Source organism: Gorilla gorilla, chromosome 15 (genome assembly GCF_029281585.2).
Source record: "Gorilla gorilla gorilla isolate KB3781 chromosome 15, NHGRI_mGorGor1-v2.1_pri, whole genome shotgun sequence".
Classification (NCBI taxonomy): Eukaryota; Metazoa; Chordata; class Mammalia; order Primates; family Hominidae; genus Gorilla; species Gorilla gorilla.
Genome location: NC_073239.2, coordinates 66,585,709 through 66,602,835, shown reverse-complemented (window position 1 = coordinate 66,602,835; position 17,127 = coordinate 66,585,709). Strand labels below are relative to the sequence as shown.

The following is a 17,127-nucleotide window of genomic DNA, read 5'->3' as shown; positions in this document are numbered from 1 at the left end:
TGAACTCTTATGAGGGTTCATGTTTTAAAACTTTTTGAGTATTCTATTTATCTTTTTGAGTATTCTGTTTAAAAAAGAAAACACTGAGTTAGCAATGAGATAATTTAGATTTCATTTTAAAGACTTAAATTTTTACATTAAGAAAAAAACCTGTGTGTGTGTGTGTGTGTGTGTGTGTGTGTTTATAGTCATGATAAGTAAGAATTAGTCCTGAAGTTCAAGACCAGCTGGCCAACATAGTGAGACCCCATCTCTAAACAAAAACAAAAACAAACTGGGTTTAAGTGCAAGCCTATTACCCTGGGCAGGTTACTTAACCTGAGTCTCAGATTTTATGGATGTTCTGAGGAGTAATTAAGCCAATGCAGGCCTGGCCTATAGTAAGTGCTCAATAAATGGGTACTGTTATTAGTATTATTTTAATAAGTTATTAAAATGTTATTTTAATTAAAATAAATTTTTATTATTAGAAAGTCATGGTTAAAGGGTTTTTAACTTGATTTGTAGACTAGAAAAGTATTGTTCATTTACTCTTTTATTGTTTAGGTTACTCACCAGCACCTCCAACCTGCTTTATTCTGTGTGGTAATTTTTCATCTGCACCATATGGAAAAAATCAAGTTCAAGCTTTGAAAGGTATTAAGGATCTATTTAATAAGAAGTGTTTCTATAGTCATATAAACTAAAGTAATAAGAAATTATCCATAATATTTTAATTAAGAATATACAGGATTGTATCTAATCAAATATAATTTTATGGCATTATATGCAAATTTAATTCAATACCTTTTTAAAATTTCAGATTCCCTAAAAACTTTGGCAGATATAATATGTGAATACCCAGATATTCACCAAAGGTAATGACCTCTACCACTATATATTTTTTCACCGTTTTACTTAAAAAAAAAAACAAAAAATGAATTTTGTTATATCAGCAGTTATTACAAAACTAAGGAAGAAAGATAAAGTCGAGAAAATTAAAAGAGCTAAGAGATAAAGTTATCCTCACATTGTACTAGAGGTTTATAATGAAAAGTATTGAAAGGGATAGAGGTAATTTCAGCCATACTTGGAATTTCTTCGTGGCATTACTCTTAAGAGTCTAGAGCTTCACTCTCCGATATGATAGTCACTGGCCACATGTCTCTTTAAATTTAAGTTTAATTAAATTTAAGTATAAAATTCAGTCCATCAGCTATGCTAGCCACAATTCAAGTGTTCAGTTGGGCAGTGCAGATATAGAACTTTTCTATCATGACATTACTAGACAGTGTTGGTCTGGAGACTTAATAGTTCATTTATTATAATGCATGAAATTTAAATGTTTTTTAATTTTAAAGAGAAAACAAAGGGAATAACTTGCTTTTAAGCTATTGGATAGTGTTACAATAATATTTTTAAATGAATTGTGTTGAATTTTGCTACAGTAGTCGTTTTGTGTTTGTACCTGGTCCAGAGGATCCTGGATTTGGTTCCATCTTACCAAGGTAAGTTTTGTTCAAATTTTTGCAACAGTGTAGAAAATTTTGTAAAACTTAAAAAGATAAACTATATCACATAAATTGTTTTTATAGGCCACCACTTGCTGAAAGCATCACTAATGAATTCAGACAAAGGGTACCATTTTCAGTTTTTACTACTAATCCTTGCAGGTAAGAATTAGTATTTTGTGTTATACATTTTTCCTTTCATTTAAAAATTAGCCAGGTGTGGTGGCTCATGTCTGTAATCTCAGCACTTTGGGAGGCCGAGGCAGGCAGGTTGCTTGGAGTTCCGAGACCAGCTTTGGCAACACAGTGAAACCCATCTCTACAAAAAGTACAAAAATTAGCTGGGCTTGGTGGCACGCGCCTGTGGTTCTACTGAAGAGGCTGAGATGGGCGGATCACTTGAGCCTGGTAGGTGGAGAGGTTGCTGTGAGCTGAGAATGCACTACTGCATTCCAGCCTGCAGCCTGGGCGACAGAGCAAGACCCTGTCTCAGAAAAACAAAAAACAAACAAAAAAAAAAACAAAAAACAAAAGAACTAACTTGATTCCTAAAATGTGTCTCTGAATTTCGACTGTTATGGAATAAATATAAGAAGAAAATTTATTTTTGTTTTAGGTTTCTCAAAACTTTGAAAATAGTTTAACTATATTTAAATAATTTATTGGTAGTCAATTCAGACTCTTGAATAATGGATAGCAGTTTAAAAATAGATATTATTATTACACATCCTTTAAGAAAGGTTTCAAAGGAAGAATACAAAGATTACTTATTTACTGTTGGTATTGCTCATTGTAATCATAAGTTCTTCCTGTGGGAATACCATCAGAGTCAGCCTTGGTTCGCCTCTTTTCTGCCTACATTCACTCCTTTGCTGGCCTTCTCCAGTGTCCTCTGGCTTTAAGTATCATCTGTGTATTGACACCTTCCACATTTATATTTCCATTTCAACCTACCTTCCAAACTCCAGACTCAGGTATCCAGTTGCCTACTTATCACCATCCCAACCTAAGTGAACTCCTGATCTTCCTCCCCACCAGTGTCCCTAACCTCTTCTGTAGACTTCTCCATGTTAGTTCATGACACCTTCATGGTCTGAACAATGATTATTCCAGTTGTTCAGGCCAAACACTTTGGGGTTTCTCTCACATGTTTTTTCAGGAAGTCCCATTAACTTCAAATTATATCCAGAATCTGCTACCTCTCTATACCTCTACCTCCACAACCCTCTACCACAGTGGTCCCCAGCCTTTTTGGCACCAGGGACTGGTCTTATGGGAGACAGACGCCAGGGGGGTTGGGGGTGATTTTGGGATGATTCAAGCGTATTACACTTATTGTGCACTTTATTTCTATTATTATTACATTATAATATATAATAAAACAATTATACAACTTACCATGATATAGAATCAGTAGGAGCCCTAAGCTTGTTTTCCTGAAACCAGATGGTCCCATCTGGGGATGATGGGAGACAGTGACAGATCATCAGACATTAGATTCTTATAACGAGTGTGCAGCCTAGATAACTCACATGTGCAGTTCACAACAGGATTCGTGCTCCTGTGAGAATCTAATGCCCCTGCTGATCTGACAGGAGGCAGAGGTCAGGATGTAATACAACCGATGGGGAGTGGCTGTAAATACAGATGAAGCTTTGCTTGCTTGCAGCCTGCTGCTCACCTCCTGCTGTGTGGTCCAGTTCCTAACAGACCATGGACTGGTACCAGTCCATGGCGTGGAGGTTGAGGAGCCCTGCTCTGCCATCTTCTCGGCCTGGATTATTACAATAGCCTCCTAACTGGTCTCCAGCTTTTACTCCTTCCCCTCCATATTCTATTCTTAACGCAGTGTGAAAGTGATCCTGTAAAGCATAAGGCATATCCCAGCCACCTTCCTGATCCTGGAAAAAGGGACCCTCATTGGAAAAAGGGACCCCTCATGTGATTTAGTGACAGCCGTATCCTTGCAGTGGTAATCAGGGCCCTGTGTTATCTGGCTCCGTTACCTCTCTGATTTCCTCTCCTCCCCATTTACTCCAGCCACACTAGCCTCCCTTCTGTTCCTCAAGGATGCCAGGCGAGCTCCAGTCTGAGGGCCTGGGCTCCATCTGTTCCCTTTGCCTGCAGTGCGCTTCCTCTGGATATCTGCTTGACTAAGTCCCTCTTCCGCTTCAAGCCTGTGCTCAAGTCACACTAAATTATGAGCCCAGCCTGTTCTGATCATCCTATTAATATGCCCGCCTTCTAGGCTCTCTCTTACCACATATGCTATCCCTCTTAGCCTGTCTTTTTCTTTTTCTCTTATGCTTAATTATCTTAAAACATACTATATGATTATGTTCGCTTTTTATTTTCTCAGCCCCACCTCCTACTAGTATGTAAACTGTATGAGGGCTGGGATCTTTTGGTTCTGTTCGCTAATCCCTAGAATGGGGTAGGCATATATTAAGAGCTCAATACATAGCTGTTAAATGAATAGATGAATAGACAGACTCTGGTTGAAGTTTTGTGCGGTGAACAGTGAATGTGGGAATGGGGTTGTATTGTAAGAGATTTTACCTTTAAAATTAATATCATTTTTTTCTGAGAAGTCAAATTCAACTACTGTTTTCATTTCAGAATTCAGTACTGTACACAGGAAATTACTGTCTTCCGTGAAGACTTAGTAAATAAAATGTGCAGAAACTGCGTCCGTTTTCCTAGCAGCAATTTGGCTATTCCTAATCACGTAAGTGAAACAACTTTATTAAACTGCCTTACATGTTGCATTATATAAAATTTTATTAAGCCACTTAATAATTTGTCCTTGGGTTAGGACATTTATTTATGGTTCAAAATAGTTTGAACATACTTTTGTCAGTAAGTTAATTTTTGTTAGTGAAGTCAGTGTTTCTCAGCTTTCTACCAAAGTGTATGGCCTAAAGGACAGAGAAAAGCTGAGAATAAGCATGAAATTTCTTTCAAGCTTCGTGTTTTGCCTTTTAAACTCTTAAATTATACTTGAAAATATATGTATATTTGTTTCAATAAACTCTTCTTATTTATCCCATTGGTTACATATTTTATATAGTATGTCCATATCACAAGAATGTGCAGTATTTATCTTGTAGCTTCGAGGTTCCCTGACAATAGTTGTCAATCTCAGGTTACATACACCCCCATTTGAGAAGTACGGAAATAGATGTTACAGAGCATTTTTATTATTCATTTTATAATATTTAAAGTTTATGGACCAGGTGCAGTGGCTTATGCCTGTAATCCCAGCACTTTGGGTGGCTTGCTTGAGGCCAGGAGTTTGAGACCAGCCTGGGCAGCATAATGATGTATATGTTATTAAATGAAAACTCACAGATTTTTTTTCCTAAAATACAGAATAGTTTATTTCACTTTTAAATTAGTGTCTCCCAAAGCTCTGTGAGTCAAAGCTTTCCTAGTTTCTCAAATTTTCTGGTTCCTTTTGGTAATTAATATTTAATTTGAAATTATTTGTTTAGCTATTTTCACTTTTGCAAATGAACTGAAGTTTGCTTTGTTTTGTGCTCTTTTGTAGTTTGTAAAGACTATCTTATCCCAAGGACATCTGACTCCCCTACCTCTTTATGTCTGCCCAGTGTATTGGGCATATGACTATGCTTTGAGAGTGTATCCTGTGCCCGATCTACTTGTCATTGCAGACAAATATGATCCTTTCACTACGACAAATACTGAATGCCTCTGCATAAACCCTGTAAGAATGTAGTTAATCTTATATAGTCATTATTTATCAAGATTAGAGTGCATTTTTAAATTTAAAAATATATATTTAATAAGATAATTGTCGAAGTAAAAATATGCTATTAGTGAAACATTGAATTAAGTTTGTATACACAGAAAGTTGGTATACACAGAAAGTTCTTAAACTTTCAGTATAGTGACTATAAAGTAACGTGACTTAAAAAACAAAAAAACAAAAAAAACAAGCATACCAACAAGCATACCAAAACATAAATCCAAAAGAGTAATTTTCTCCTCTTCAGAACTTATCTTGGGATTCCTTTCTGGGAATTGCTTCAGAGCCTGCATATTGGTGGTACTTGTCCTTTGAGAATGATTTTGATTTTTGGAAATTGCACAGGTCCCAAAAATCTAAGCCTGATTAATATAGAAACCTCATTGGTACATATTTTATTACTTAATTTTATGTAGAACCTTGAAATTGCTTCAGAATCTTGAGGTTGCTTCAGAATTTCTGCAGAAATATAATTGACTTTTAGGCCAGGTATGGTGGCTCACACCTGTAATCCCAGCACTTTGGGAGGCCGAGGTGGGTGGATCACGAGGTCAGGAGTTCAAGACCAGCCTGACCAACATGGTGAAACTCCGTCTCTACTAAAAATTACAGTAATTAGCTGGGCGTGGTGGTGCGCGCCTGTAATCCCACCTACTTGGGAGGCTGAGGCAGGAGAATTGCTTGAACCAGGGAGGCAGAGGTTGCAGTGAGCGGAGATCACGCCATTGCACTCCAGCCTGGGCGACAGAGCGAGACTCCATCTCAAAAAAAAAAAAAAAGGAAAGAAATATAGGCCGGGCGCGGTGGCTCACGCCTGTAATCCCAGCACTTTGGGAGGCCAAGGCGGGCGGATCACGAGGTCAGGAGATCGAGACCATCCTGGCTAACATGGTGAAACCCCGTCTCTACTAAAAACACAAAAAATTAGCTGGGCGAGGTGGCGGGTGCCTGTAGTCCCAGCTACTTGGGAGGCTGAGGTAGGAGAATGGCATGAACCCGGGAGACAGAGCTTGTAGTGAGCCGAGATCGTGCCACTGCACTCCAGCCTGGGCAGCAGAGCGAGACTGCGTCTCAAAAAAAAAAAAAAAAAAAAAAGGAAAGAAATATAATTGACTTTTTGAACTTGGAGAATAAATACTGCATAAACAATGACATAAACACAGTTATGTCAAACAAAATATTATCTCCACTAGAGATTTTTAATATGCATGCTTCCTTGATTCTTGTGAATTTTAGACTTTACTAATTTTTTGTTTCATCTGAGTAATTTCTAGAAACATCATGCCTTATTTTTGGCATGATGCTGGGCCTGTAATCCCAGCACTTTGGGAGGCCGAGGCAGGAAGATGGCTTGAGTCCAGGAGTTCACAACCAGCATGGGCAGCATAGAAAGGGCCTGTCTCTACTTACTTTGCTTTCCTCAAACACACAGTTTGTCCAGCTTCTTCTGAGACATGGCTTATCAGCCTTGGCACTTTTGACATTTTGGACCAAGTAATTTTTGGTTGTGGGGGCTATCCTGTGCATTGTAAGCTGTTTAGCAGCATCCCTGGCCTCTATCCACTAAATGCCAGTAGTATTCCCCAGCTGTAACAATCAGAAATGTCTCCAGACATTGGCCAAATGTCCCCCTGAGGGACAAAGTAACCCTGGTTAAGAACCTCTGCTTTAAGAATGAACACAGTTAACTGATTTGGTTTTATTGCTTAGAAATTTATGACCTGATTTTTATTCACATTGAAATAGTCTTTCATGGTGATGCTATTTCCTTACTTAAACTTTGGGCATTCTCCTAGTTAATGCTCTATTTGAATATACCTTATTTCTGAATTTTTCTACTTTTTCATCCCTGTGAGTAAACCACCACCTCCTACACCATCATTATATCTTTTTTACCTTATTTATACCTTTTGGGCAAGCTCAAAAGTAGCCTTAGACATTACTTCATCCTTTCTTGATATTTATTCACATTAGCGAATGCCTGCCATAGGCTAGGTGTTGGGTTCGGTGCTTGGGGCACAAAGACTGAAAAGACAGGGCCTCTGCTCAGCCACTTGAGAGTTTCATAGTAGACAAACAATTGTATGTGTGATTATTGCTCAGTTGCTTTACAGGCACATAGGAAGGGAATCAAACAGGTACATAGGAATGCAAATCAGTTTTGCATTACAGAGAGGGGCAGGAAAGACTTCTTGAACTTGCTGATTGTCTCACATGCATATTTGGCGTTACACAGTCTGTTTATTTCTTAACACTAAGTAGAGCTCCTCCTAAGCATTTCCAACCTCATCTTTTAGCATTAAGACTGTCTAGCCAACTCAAAAGACTTTTGCTTCAAGTGGAGATATTTTATAGTAACAACTCTGTACAAAGATCATGTAAAAATCTGTTGTGTTACTTTATAGTCACATCTTGTCATTTTAAGTCACGACCAAAGAATTTTAAAAAACAGGGATTATTTTATAAAACTTGAGTATTCGGCTGGGCACGGTGGCTCATGCCTGTAATCCCAGCACTCTGAGAGGCCGAGGTGGGCAGATGTCCTGTGCCCAAGAGTTCAAGACTAGCCTGGGCAACACAGTGAAACCCCGTCCATCTTTACAAAAAATACAAAAATTAGCTAGGTGTGGTGGCCCATGCCTGTGGTCCCAGCTACCTGGGAGGCTGAGATGGGAAGATCGCTTGAATCCCGGAAATGGAGGTTGCAGTGAGATTGCCCCACTGCACTGCAGCCTGGGTGATGAGAGTGAGACCATGTCTCAGAAAAAAAATAAAATAAAATAAAAAATAAAAAATATACATATTGTGTTTAAAAAAACTTATTTAAAAAAAAAGTCTGAGCATTCACTTACAGGCATTTTTCTCCCCCAAAGGGCTCTTTTCCAAGAAGTGGATTTTCATTCAAAGTTTTTTATCCTTCTAATAAGACAGTAGAAGATAGGTAAGTGTGTGCACAGACACAGCAAGAAAGATCTTTCTCTAGGTGTTAAATTACTGAAAATGAGATGTTCTATCAGTGTGTTGGGATTTTTGAAAATGTCTACAGTGGCCCATAAGAAATATTATTGGCTGAGCTTATCACGGTTATGCTGTGTGACACAGAATTGTGGGTACATGACGGTACGTTTGTGTCGAAATAGATCAAGAACTGTTTTCTGGGGGAAATCTCAGGCCAGCTGTGGAGGTGAGCTAGTTCTCTTACAGGCCGACTCCTGATGATGGTCTCACTCTTCTGAGAGGTCAGTCCTGCCCTCCGTATGGTTGCTTCTTAGGTACTTTCCCTTAAGTTGACAGTGAGGGAGCTGTGTGTGAGTTTGGTGATGGTATGGGGTTGGAGTTACAGAAAGGTCTTGAGAAAGAAGAAAATAATCACCTAGTGGGTAGTAGTTTTCACAGGGTGATCTACATAGATCACCCACATCAGAATCCTCTGGGGTCCTTGTTAAAAATGTTAAGTTAGGATTTTGCCCCAGACTCATCAAATGACTTTCTAATTGTAAAGAATAGGCATTTTAAATATTATTTCCTGTAATTTTAGGCATCCTAACATGTGATTTCTCAGATAACTATATTTTGAAAAAGTTCCCACCACTGGTTAAGAACAAGTGACCAGGCAGGGCACGGTGGCTCATGCCTGTAATCCCAGGATTTTGGAAGGCCGAGGTGTGTGGATCACGAGGTCAGGAGTTTGAGACCAGCCAGACCAACATGGTGAAACCCCGTCTTTACTAAAAATACAAAAATTACCCGGGTGTGGTGGCATGTGCCTGTAATCCCAGCTACTCAGGAGAAGGAGGCTAAGGCAGGAGAATTGCTTGAACCTGAGAGGTACAGGTTGAGTGAGCAGAGATGGCGCCACTGCACTCCAGCCTGGGCAACAGAGTGAGACTCTATCTCAAAAAAGAAAAAAAAAAAAAAAAAACCAACAAAAAAAGCAATTGACCAAATCAAGTAACTCCCCTCCACGTTATTGTCAGAGAATATAATCTTGAACACAGCCCAGTTGTCTTTTTCTTTTTGGAATTAACATATTTATTTAAAAGTGAATACAAAATGAATAATTTTCAAAACAATGCTCATAAATATAAAATTAAAAAGGAGGCCAGACGCTGTGGCTCTTTTCCAGCCCACTTGTCTACGCTGGATATCCTGAGGGCACTTGATTTTGTGACCCCAGGACTAAGTCAACTCTGAGGGCTGTCAGCCTGGAGTATACAGTCTTATCCACTGTTAGAATGTCTTTTACTAAAATAACATTTGGCATAAAACTTGTAGACATAAAACAGTCTGCAGCCATTCGTGGTGGCTCACACCTGTAATCCAGCACTGGGAGGCCAAGGCAGGCAGATGACTTAAGTCAGGAGTTTAAGACCAGCCTGGGCAACATGGCAAGGCCTGTTCTCACAAAAAAATACAAAAAATTAGCTGGGTGTGGTGGCCCACGCCTGTAGTCCCAGTTACTGGGGAGACTGAGGTGGGAAGATCACTTGAGCTCACTTGAGCTCAGGAGTCAGAGGTTGCAGTGAACTGTGATTGGTCCACATTGCACTCCAGCCTGGGTGACAGCTGTCAAGTACCCTGTCTCATGGTACTTGTAGTTGATGCTCACTCTTTGTCCAACTGAAATAGTTGCTTCCTTTATCTGCTCTGGCCTCAGATGCTGAAAGCCCTGACATAATTTCCAAACTATAATTTTATATTGGTAACTGGGGAATCTTTTCAATGCTAGATCAAACAAACTGATGTAAGTTTATGTTTTAGGAAAACAGAAAAGTTTCAAGATATATTGAAATAATCTGGTCTTCTTGCCACTTAGTTTCTCCTAAGAAGCCTTCTGTTAGAATATTTGTGAAATCATATTGTGGAATTAATCACAGAAATGTAGTAAAAGTTGATAAAATTAACCCTGTTTAAACATGACTTTCAAGTAGTTTTATTTAAAAACACAATATTGGTGATGTTTTGGAGGAAATACACATTCTCACATGTAGTTGGTCAGAATGAAAAATGGCAAAAACCTTTATGGAGGGCAATTTGACAAGATTTATTAATGCCTACACCAACAATTCCACTTTTAGGAATTTATCCTATAGGCATACTTAAGCCTATGCATACAAGTAGGTACATCATGTAGAATTAGGTACAGCTGGCTTTTTACTGCAGGTTTTTTTTTTTTTTTTTTTTTTTTTTGGTGAGACGGAGTTTTGCTCTGTTGCCCAGGCTAGAGTGCAGCGGCACAGTCTCGGCTCACTGCAACCTCCATCTCTTGGGTTCAAGCGATTCTCCTGCCTCAGCCTCCCAAGTAGCTGGGATCACAGGCACATGCCACTACGCCTGGCTGATTTTTTGTATTTTTAGTAGAGACGGAGTTTCACCATGTTGGCCAGGCTGGTCTCAAACTCCTGACCTCAGGTGATCCACCGGTCTTGGCCTCCCAAAGTGGCTGGGATTACAGGCATGAGCCACTGCGCCCAGCCTTTTTACTGCAGTTTTTATACCAAGAAATTTTAAAAATATATATATATCTAAATATTTGTACTTATTCAGAACTTTCTGATTTACTTAAATTTCTAAGCCTCAAAGAAGTAAATATAGATAAATATAATGTATTTACTAATGGAAAAAAGGTGTAGAAAGTATGCATAATATCCTATCACTTCTGTATGTGTTTTTAAAGCATAAGCCCACATATACATGTGCTTATATATGATTAGAATACTTTTTTTTTTTTGGAGACGGAGTTTTGCTCTTGTTGCCCAGGCTGGAGTGCAATGGCGCAATCTCAGCTCACTGCAACCTCCACCTTCTGGGTTCAAGAGATTCTCCTGCCTCAACCTCCCGAGTAGCTGGGATTACAGGCATGCGTCACCATACCTGGCTAATTTTGTATTTTTAGTACAGACGGGGTTTCTCCAAGTTGGTCAGGCTGGTCTCGAACTCCTCAGGTGATCCACCCGCCTCTGCCTCCCAAAGTGCTGGGATTATAGGCATGAGCCACCGCTCCCGGCTACCTTTTTTAAAAATTAGTCTACCTTTATAAGGACATATAGTTGTCGGCCGGGCGCGGTGGCTCATGCCTCTAATCCTAGCACTTTTTGGGAGGCCGAGGCGGGTGGATCACCTGAGGTCAGGAGTTCAAGACCAGTCTGTCCAACATGGTGAAACCTCGTCTCTACTAAAAATACAAAAATTAGCCGGGCATGGTGGCAAGTGCCTATAATCTCAGCTACTCAGGAGGCTGAGGCAGGAGAATCACTCGAACCCAGGAGGCAGAGGTTGCGGTGAGCCGAGATTACGCCATTGCACTCCAGCCTGGGCGACAGAGTGAGACTCCCTCTCGGAAAAAAAAAAAAAAAAAAAAGACATACATTTGCTTTTTGGGAGCAGAAAAGGGGGCATGAGAATGACTTATTTTTTAGAGTCTCCTTTTGAATTTGAAACAGTATGTATGTATTGACCTATTTTTTAAAATCAATTAACTATACCTATTTAAAAAAAAATTAACTACAACTATTAGTAAGTATACAACTTAGGTTTCCAAATATTTAATTTTTTTTCTATTTTCAGCAAACTTCAAGGCTTTTGAGATTCTTAAAGATCATCTGAAGAAAATTCATCGGTTTTCTGCTTAACTCTATATCTTATGTGATTTTGATATTACAATAAAATTATGGTAAACTTTAGGATGTTCTGCTTAAATTTGTATTTTGTGAAATTTTGATACTAAGTGATAAATATGATGGTATACTTGAGAAAGTTTTCTAGGAAAAATATTTTCTGCATAGTCTTTTAAGAAAAATATATGGGGGCCAGGCGCAGTGGCTCACGCCTGTAATCCTAGTGCTTTGGGAGGCCAAGGTGGGTGGATCACCTGAGGTCAGGAGTTCAAGACCAGCCTAGCCAAGGTAGCAAAACCCCATCTCTGCTAAAAAAAAATACAAAAATTAGCTGGGCATGGTGGCGGGCGCCTGTAATCCCAGCTTCTCGGGAGGCTGAGGCAGGTAGAATCACTTGAATCTGGGAGGCGGAGGTTGCGGTGAGCCAAGATTGTGCCATTGTACTCCAGCCTGGGTGACAGGGCGAGACTCTGTCAAAAAAAGAGAAAGAAATAAAAATATGTGGATATGTATATACTTTTTTTTTTTTTTTTTGGGAGACGGAGTCTAGCTCTGTCACCCAGGCTAGAGTGCAGGGAGAATCGCTTGAACCTGGGAGGCAGAGGTTGCAGTGAGCCGAGATCACGCCACTGCACTCCAGCCTGGGCGACAGACTCCATCTCAAAAAAAAAAAAAAAAAGACAAAAAATCCCCCAAAATACAATAATTAGCCGGGTGTGATAGCACACGCCTGTAGTCCCATCTACTTGGGAGGTTGAAATGAAAGAATCGCTTGAGCCTGGGAGGCAGAGGTTGCAGTGAGCTGAGATCAGGCCACTGCACTCCAGCCTGGGCGACACAGTGAGACTCTGTTTCAAAAAAAAAAAAAATTACGAAGAGCCTGGACTGGAAGACATTGCTTTCAAAGAGAATTAGCTTTTAAGAGAAAAGTTACTGATAAAAAAATATAAAAATGACACAGTGAAAGGGAAATTCCTCAAGGAAATTTAATATGAATGCAGTGATAAGTGAATTTAGCAGCAAAGAGAACATGACAATCTGATATGTGGTTTGGGGATGGAAAATTGGAAGAATGTTAGAAGGGGCCTAATGTTAGAAGAGCAAGGTTTAACTTTAATTTCAAGAATAACCTGGTAAAATCGAAGTTTAAAGATGAAATCAAGACATAAATTTAAACAGTTTGGGCCTAGAAAGTGGCAGTAAAATAGACATGCAAGGCTGCTGGTCCAGTTATGAGACTCACAGAGCTAAATATGAATGATGATGGGCAGAAGTTTATAAATGGAAATTGAAATCAAGGTGTCCTCTCATTCACTGGATACATAATTGCTTCTATAATTAAAGCAGAGGTATTTTGAGATCTTTTCAAGAACACAGTGAAAGTAGGGTGCATTTAGGGGTTAAACAAGATGAAGTGAAGTGAAACAAGGCAGTGTACATTGCCAGAAGCAGGCCATCAGTATTAGAATAAGGTAAGGCAGGAACTAGAACCAGGTGAGGATCAACATCGTCCAGAGATGGAAAAGAAAGCCAAGGTCTGTAAGATAGGACAGCAGAGGAGCCGGTGTGAAAGAGTGGACTTTGCTTTAGTAAAGAACAGAGACAGTGTGTTCCCAGCTGGGTGTTCCCAACTGGGTGTTTAATCAGCTGAAGCCCGGCTGATCTCACTGCTGCAATCTGTTTACGAGGCACCATTAAGTGAAGGTGCACCTCAAAGCAGGAGCCAGATTGTTAACACACAAAGATAGTGGTAAGATTTCTCTACTATAAGAAAAGCAAACACGTGGTTTCTGTAGGGAAACCACAGAATGCCAGAGACTGGACAGACCGAATGAAGCATTCTTCAGCCAGGGGCAGCCATGCAGGAAACCAGGCCTATGGGGCCATTTTAGAGAAATCTGGATTTTTCGGTACAATATCCTGACTTCACAAGCACTAATTTAAACTGCAGTTTGCAATGAAGAAGACATGCTTACAGATTGGATTGTGCTCATGAACTGTTTTCCCTGCCTTATAGGCACAGGAATTTAATTTTGTGGTCCATAAGAGATCCTTATTAAGCAAAATCAGGTGAGCCCCAGTCATTCACCACCATCTGTGAAATTTAGTGTCCTCTTGTAATGGTGGTGGTAGCTCAGAGCAGGGAAGGTAAACTTAAAATGGGACATTTCATTCTGATCCTATGCACATATATGCGTTTTCTCTGGAGCCAAGGCTCCTACCCACTCTATTCAAAGGCTCCACTTTTATTGTTTTTATTGTGCTTACACTTTGGGCTTCATTTTTAGGCAGGTTTTCTGAATTAAAGGGCTGGGGGGTTGCGGAAAAGGTTGCAAGACTATTGCTCCAATTCTTTAATACATGTATTAAGTGTTTACTATGCTAGGCACTGTGCTAAGTGCTTATTCATTGCGCAATTTAATCCTCATTAGGTTCACTATTACCTTTAGTTATACATGAAGAAAACAGGCATAGGTAGGTTAAATAAGTTGCCCAAAGTCACACAGCTGGTAAGGGTCACAGCAGAGTTGATGCTGGGTTATCTGACTGGAGTCCAGGCGCCTCACCAGCATGGTATTGTCTTGCCTTCGTCTACTTCCTTACTGAACATGCTACTGAAGCTATACAAGATCATTTATCTTGAGCAGTGTTTCAGACTGAAGGTCAAACTGATCAGTGGGTTGAAATATTAATGAGTCATGGCAGAATAGAAAATTCCAGTGCATTAAGTTTTGTCTCATGAAGCTGTTTGTTATGTATTAGGATCTGGCATGTGCTATCACAGTATCTCACTTAAGTCAGTAGGTCTCAGCCATCTACTCTGGACCTCTACTTCCCAATAAATAGAGCAAATGGCATCTGAAGAGAACAAATGCAGTATTTGTGGAAGGATAGGATAAGAGAGTTTGCACAAAGGGGTTAATAACTGATAATGGCTCAATACCTAGGTACTTCTCCCTCCAAAAGGCATTAATTTTTTTTTTTTTTTTTTTTTTGAGACGGAGTTTCACTCTTGTCACCCAGGCTGGAATGCAATGGTGCAATCGTGGCTCACTGCAACCTCAGCTTCCCGGGTTCAAGAGATTCTCCTGCCTCAGCCTCCCAAGTAGCTGGGATTACAGGCGCCTGCCACCACGCCTGGCTAATTTTTGCATTTTTAGTAGAGGTCATGTTTTACCATGTTGGCCAGGCTGGTCTCGAACTCCTGACCTCAGGTGATCCACCCACCTCGGCCTTCCAAAGTGCTGGGATTATAGGTGTGGGCCACTGCGCCTGGCCCATTTTTTTTTAAGGATAGCTTTCCTTAATGGATGAATTTTAGGCAAGAGAACATTTGTTTTGCGCAAGGGGGCTCTTCCACAACTGTACACTGTCTTTTCCCAAAGAGATTCTTCTGGGAAATAGAACATCATATAGTAAGAAACTTGGCAAAGCAGAGGGCAGGAACCCTCAGAGAATCTAATGAAAGCTCTCGGCCCCACGGGCCTCTACTGAGCCCCATGTCCCCCAGCCCCACATGAGCCTGCCCCTACACATACTTTCAGAGGGTTCGGGAACCCTAAAGGCCATTATCACTTCTAAACAACCAGTTGTAGTTTGTTGTCCTTTGAGAAGTATGGTGTGTTCATGTATTCATGTTTGGAAATGCCTTTTTTAAGGTCAAACGTCCAGAATTTTGATGTTACAAAGGTGAGTGAAAATAAGTTGACAATTAATCCTTGGTTATGCTCACTGACCTCAGGGTTATAATAGAAAAGAGTGCAATTTTACACATCCCTCAGGTGCTTTAAACCTTTTGGAACTCATCTTTATGTCTCAAAGCTATTTTAGATGCAAAGCTTTAAAACCTAATGGTAGGGTATTCTAAGACTTTTTACTAAACAAGTTCATAGAAAATTATAAAATGTAAGCAAGCATAACGAAAAAGTTATAACAACCTACAATTCCACTATCAGAAATATTGTTAATATTTTGGTAAATGTGCTTCCAGATTTTTCTCTATAAAAATATTTTGGGATCATACTATACATACTAAACTTGCTTTTTTCTTTACTATATTCATTCATCTGCCTGCCCAGTAATGTTCTAGACATCAGAGGATCCAGTGGTAAACCAGAAAGGCAAGGTCCTAGATTTCATGATGCTTACCTTTTCAAATGGGGAGAGCCATACCTTATAACAAGAAAATACCAAATACAAACCATGGTTAAAAAAAAAAAGCCAAGCATGGTGGCTTATGGCTGTAATCTCAGCACTTTGGGAGGCTGAGGCAGGCAGATCACTTGAGGTCAGGAGTTCAAGACTGGCCTGGCCAACATGGAGAAAACCCCATCGCTACTAATACAAAAAAAAAAAATTAGCTGGTCATGGTGGTGCATGCCTTTAGTCCCAGCTGCTTGGAGGCTGGGGCACGAGAATTGCTTGAGCCCAGGAGGCAGAGGTTGCAGTGAGCCGCCATCGCGCTGCTGCACTCCAGCCTGGGTGACAGAGTGAAACTCCATCTCAAAACAAGAACAACAAAAAACGATGCTGGCCATTTTATATGAGGTGTTGGAGGTGGGAGAAGCATGTTGCAGGGAGTCACTAAGGTGACATCATTTAAGGTCTTGAGGTTCAGTGGCCTGTGCCCAGGCTGCACAGGAGTCAAGAGTATTCTGACATTAGACTGATTGGGGAAGAAAATTAGATGGTGAATACGAAGTGTGTTAGGGATTAAGTGTAGACACACATAAGGAACTTGGATATGAAGTTACTAGGTTTTCAGCAGGTAATGATGTAAGTTGATTTGATTTTAAAGATCACTAAAGCAACTGTGTGGAAAAGAGATTGTCAGAAGGAAGAGGTGAAGAGACCGATTGGAAGCTATTGCACAAGTCTGCGATGGAGATGATGGTGGCTCAGAGCAGAAATAGAAGTGGATATATTTGGAGTGTACAAGAAGAGACAACAGGACTATGTAACTGAATGGCAGCAGGGTGAGGGAAAGAGGAATCAGCTTATGTTTTAGGTTTAAGTAGCTGGGTAGGCGGTATTATTTAGTGCAACTGGGGAAAGAACAAGTTTGAGATAAAAAAAATCAAGATTTCTATGTAGAATTGTTAATGTGAGATGCCCATCAAACATCCAGGTGGATAACTGCGGGGCAGTGGCATGTGAGTCTCTTGGAGCTCAGTGGTCAGGTAGAACTGGAGATACCATTTTGGAGTCAATAGTCTCACCCCAGATGAGATCCACGAGGGCAAAGTTTTTT

General features: G+C 40.0%; 1 protein-coding gene across 3 annotated transcripts in view; it reads left to right on the top strand.

Moving 5' to 3' along the window:
• Positions 1 to 11,942, top strand: part of POLE2 (DNA polymerase epsilon 2, accessory subunit) — a 43,895-nt gene extending 31,953 nt beyond the window's left edge. For all 3 annotated transcript variants that reach the window (XM_055361450.2, XM_004055138.5, XM_055361449.1), the window contains 8 exons: positions 547 to 636; positions 803 to 857; positions 1,428 to 1,487; positions 1,575 to 1,652; positions 4,110 to 4,218; positions 5,041 to 5,217; positions 8,133 to 8,200; positions 11,827 to 11,942. In XM_055361450.2, the coding sequence (XP_055217425.1) occupies positions 547 to 636; positions 803 to 857; positions 1,428 to 1,487; positions 1,575 to 1,652; positions 4,110 to 4,218; positions 5,041 to 5,217; positions 8,133 to 8,200; positions 11,827 to 11,845 (656 nt within the window). In that variant the 3' untranslated portion in view covers positions 11,846 to 11,942. The remainder of the gene's footprint in view (positions 1 to 546; positions 637 to 802; positions 858 to 1,427; positions 1,488 to 1,574; positions 1,653 to 4,109; positions 4,219 to 5,040; positions 5,218 to 8,132; positions 8,201 to 11,826) is intronic.
• The last annotated feature ends 5,185 nt before the right edge of the window (positions 11,943 to 17,127 follow it).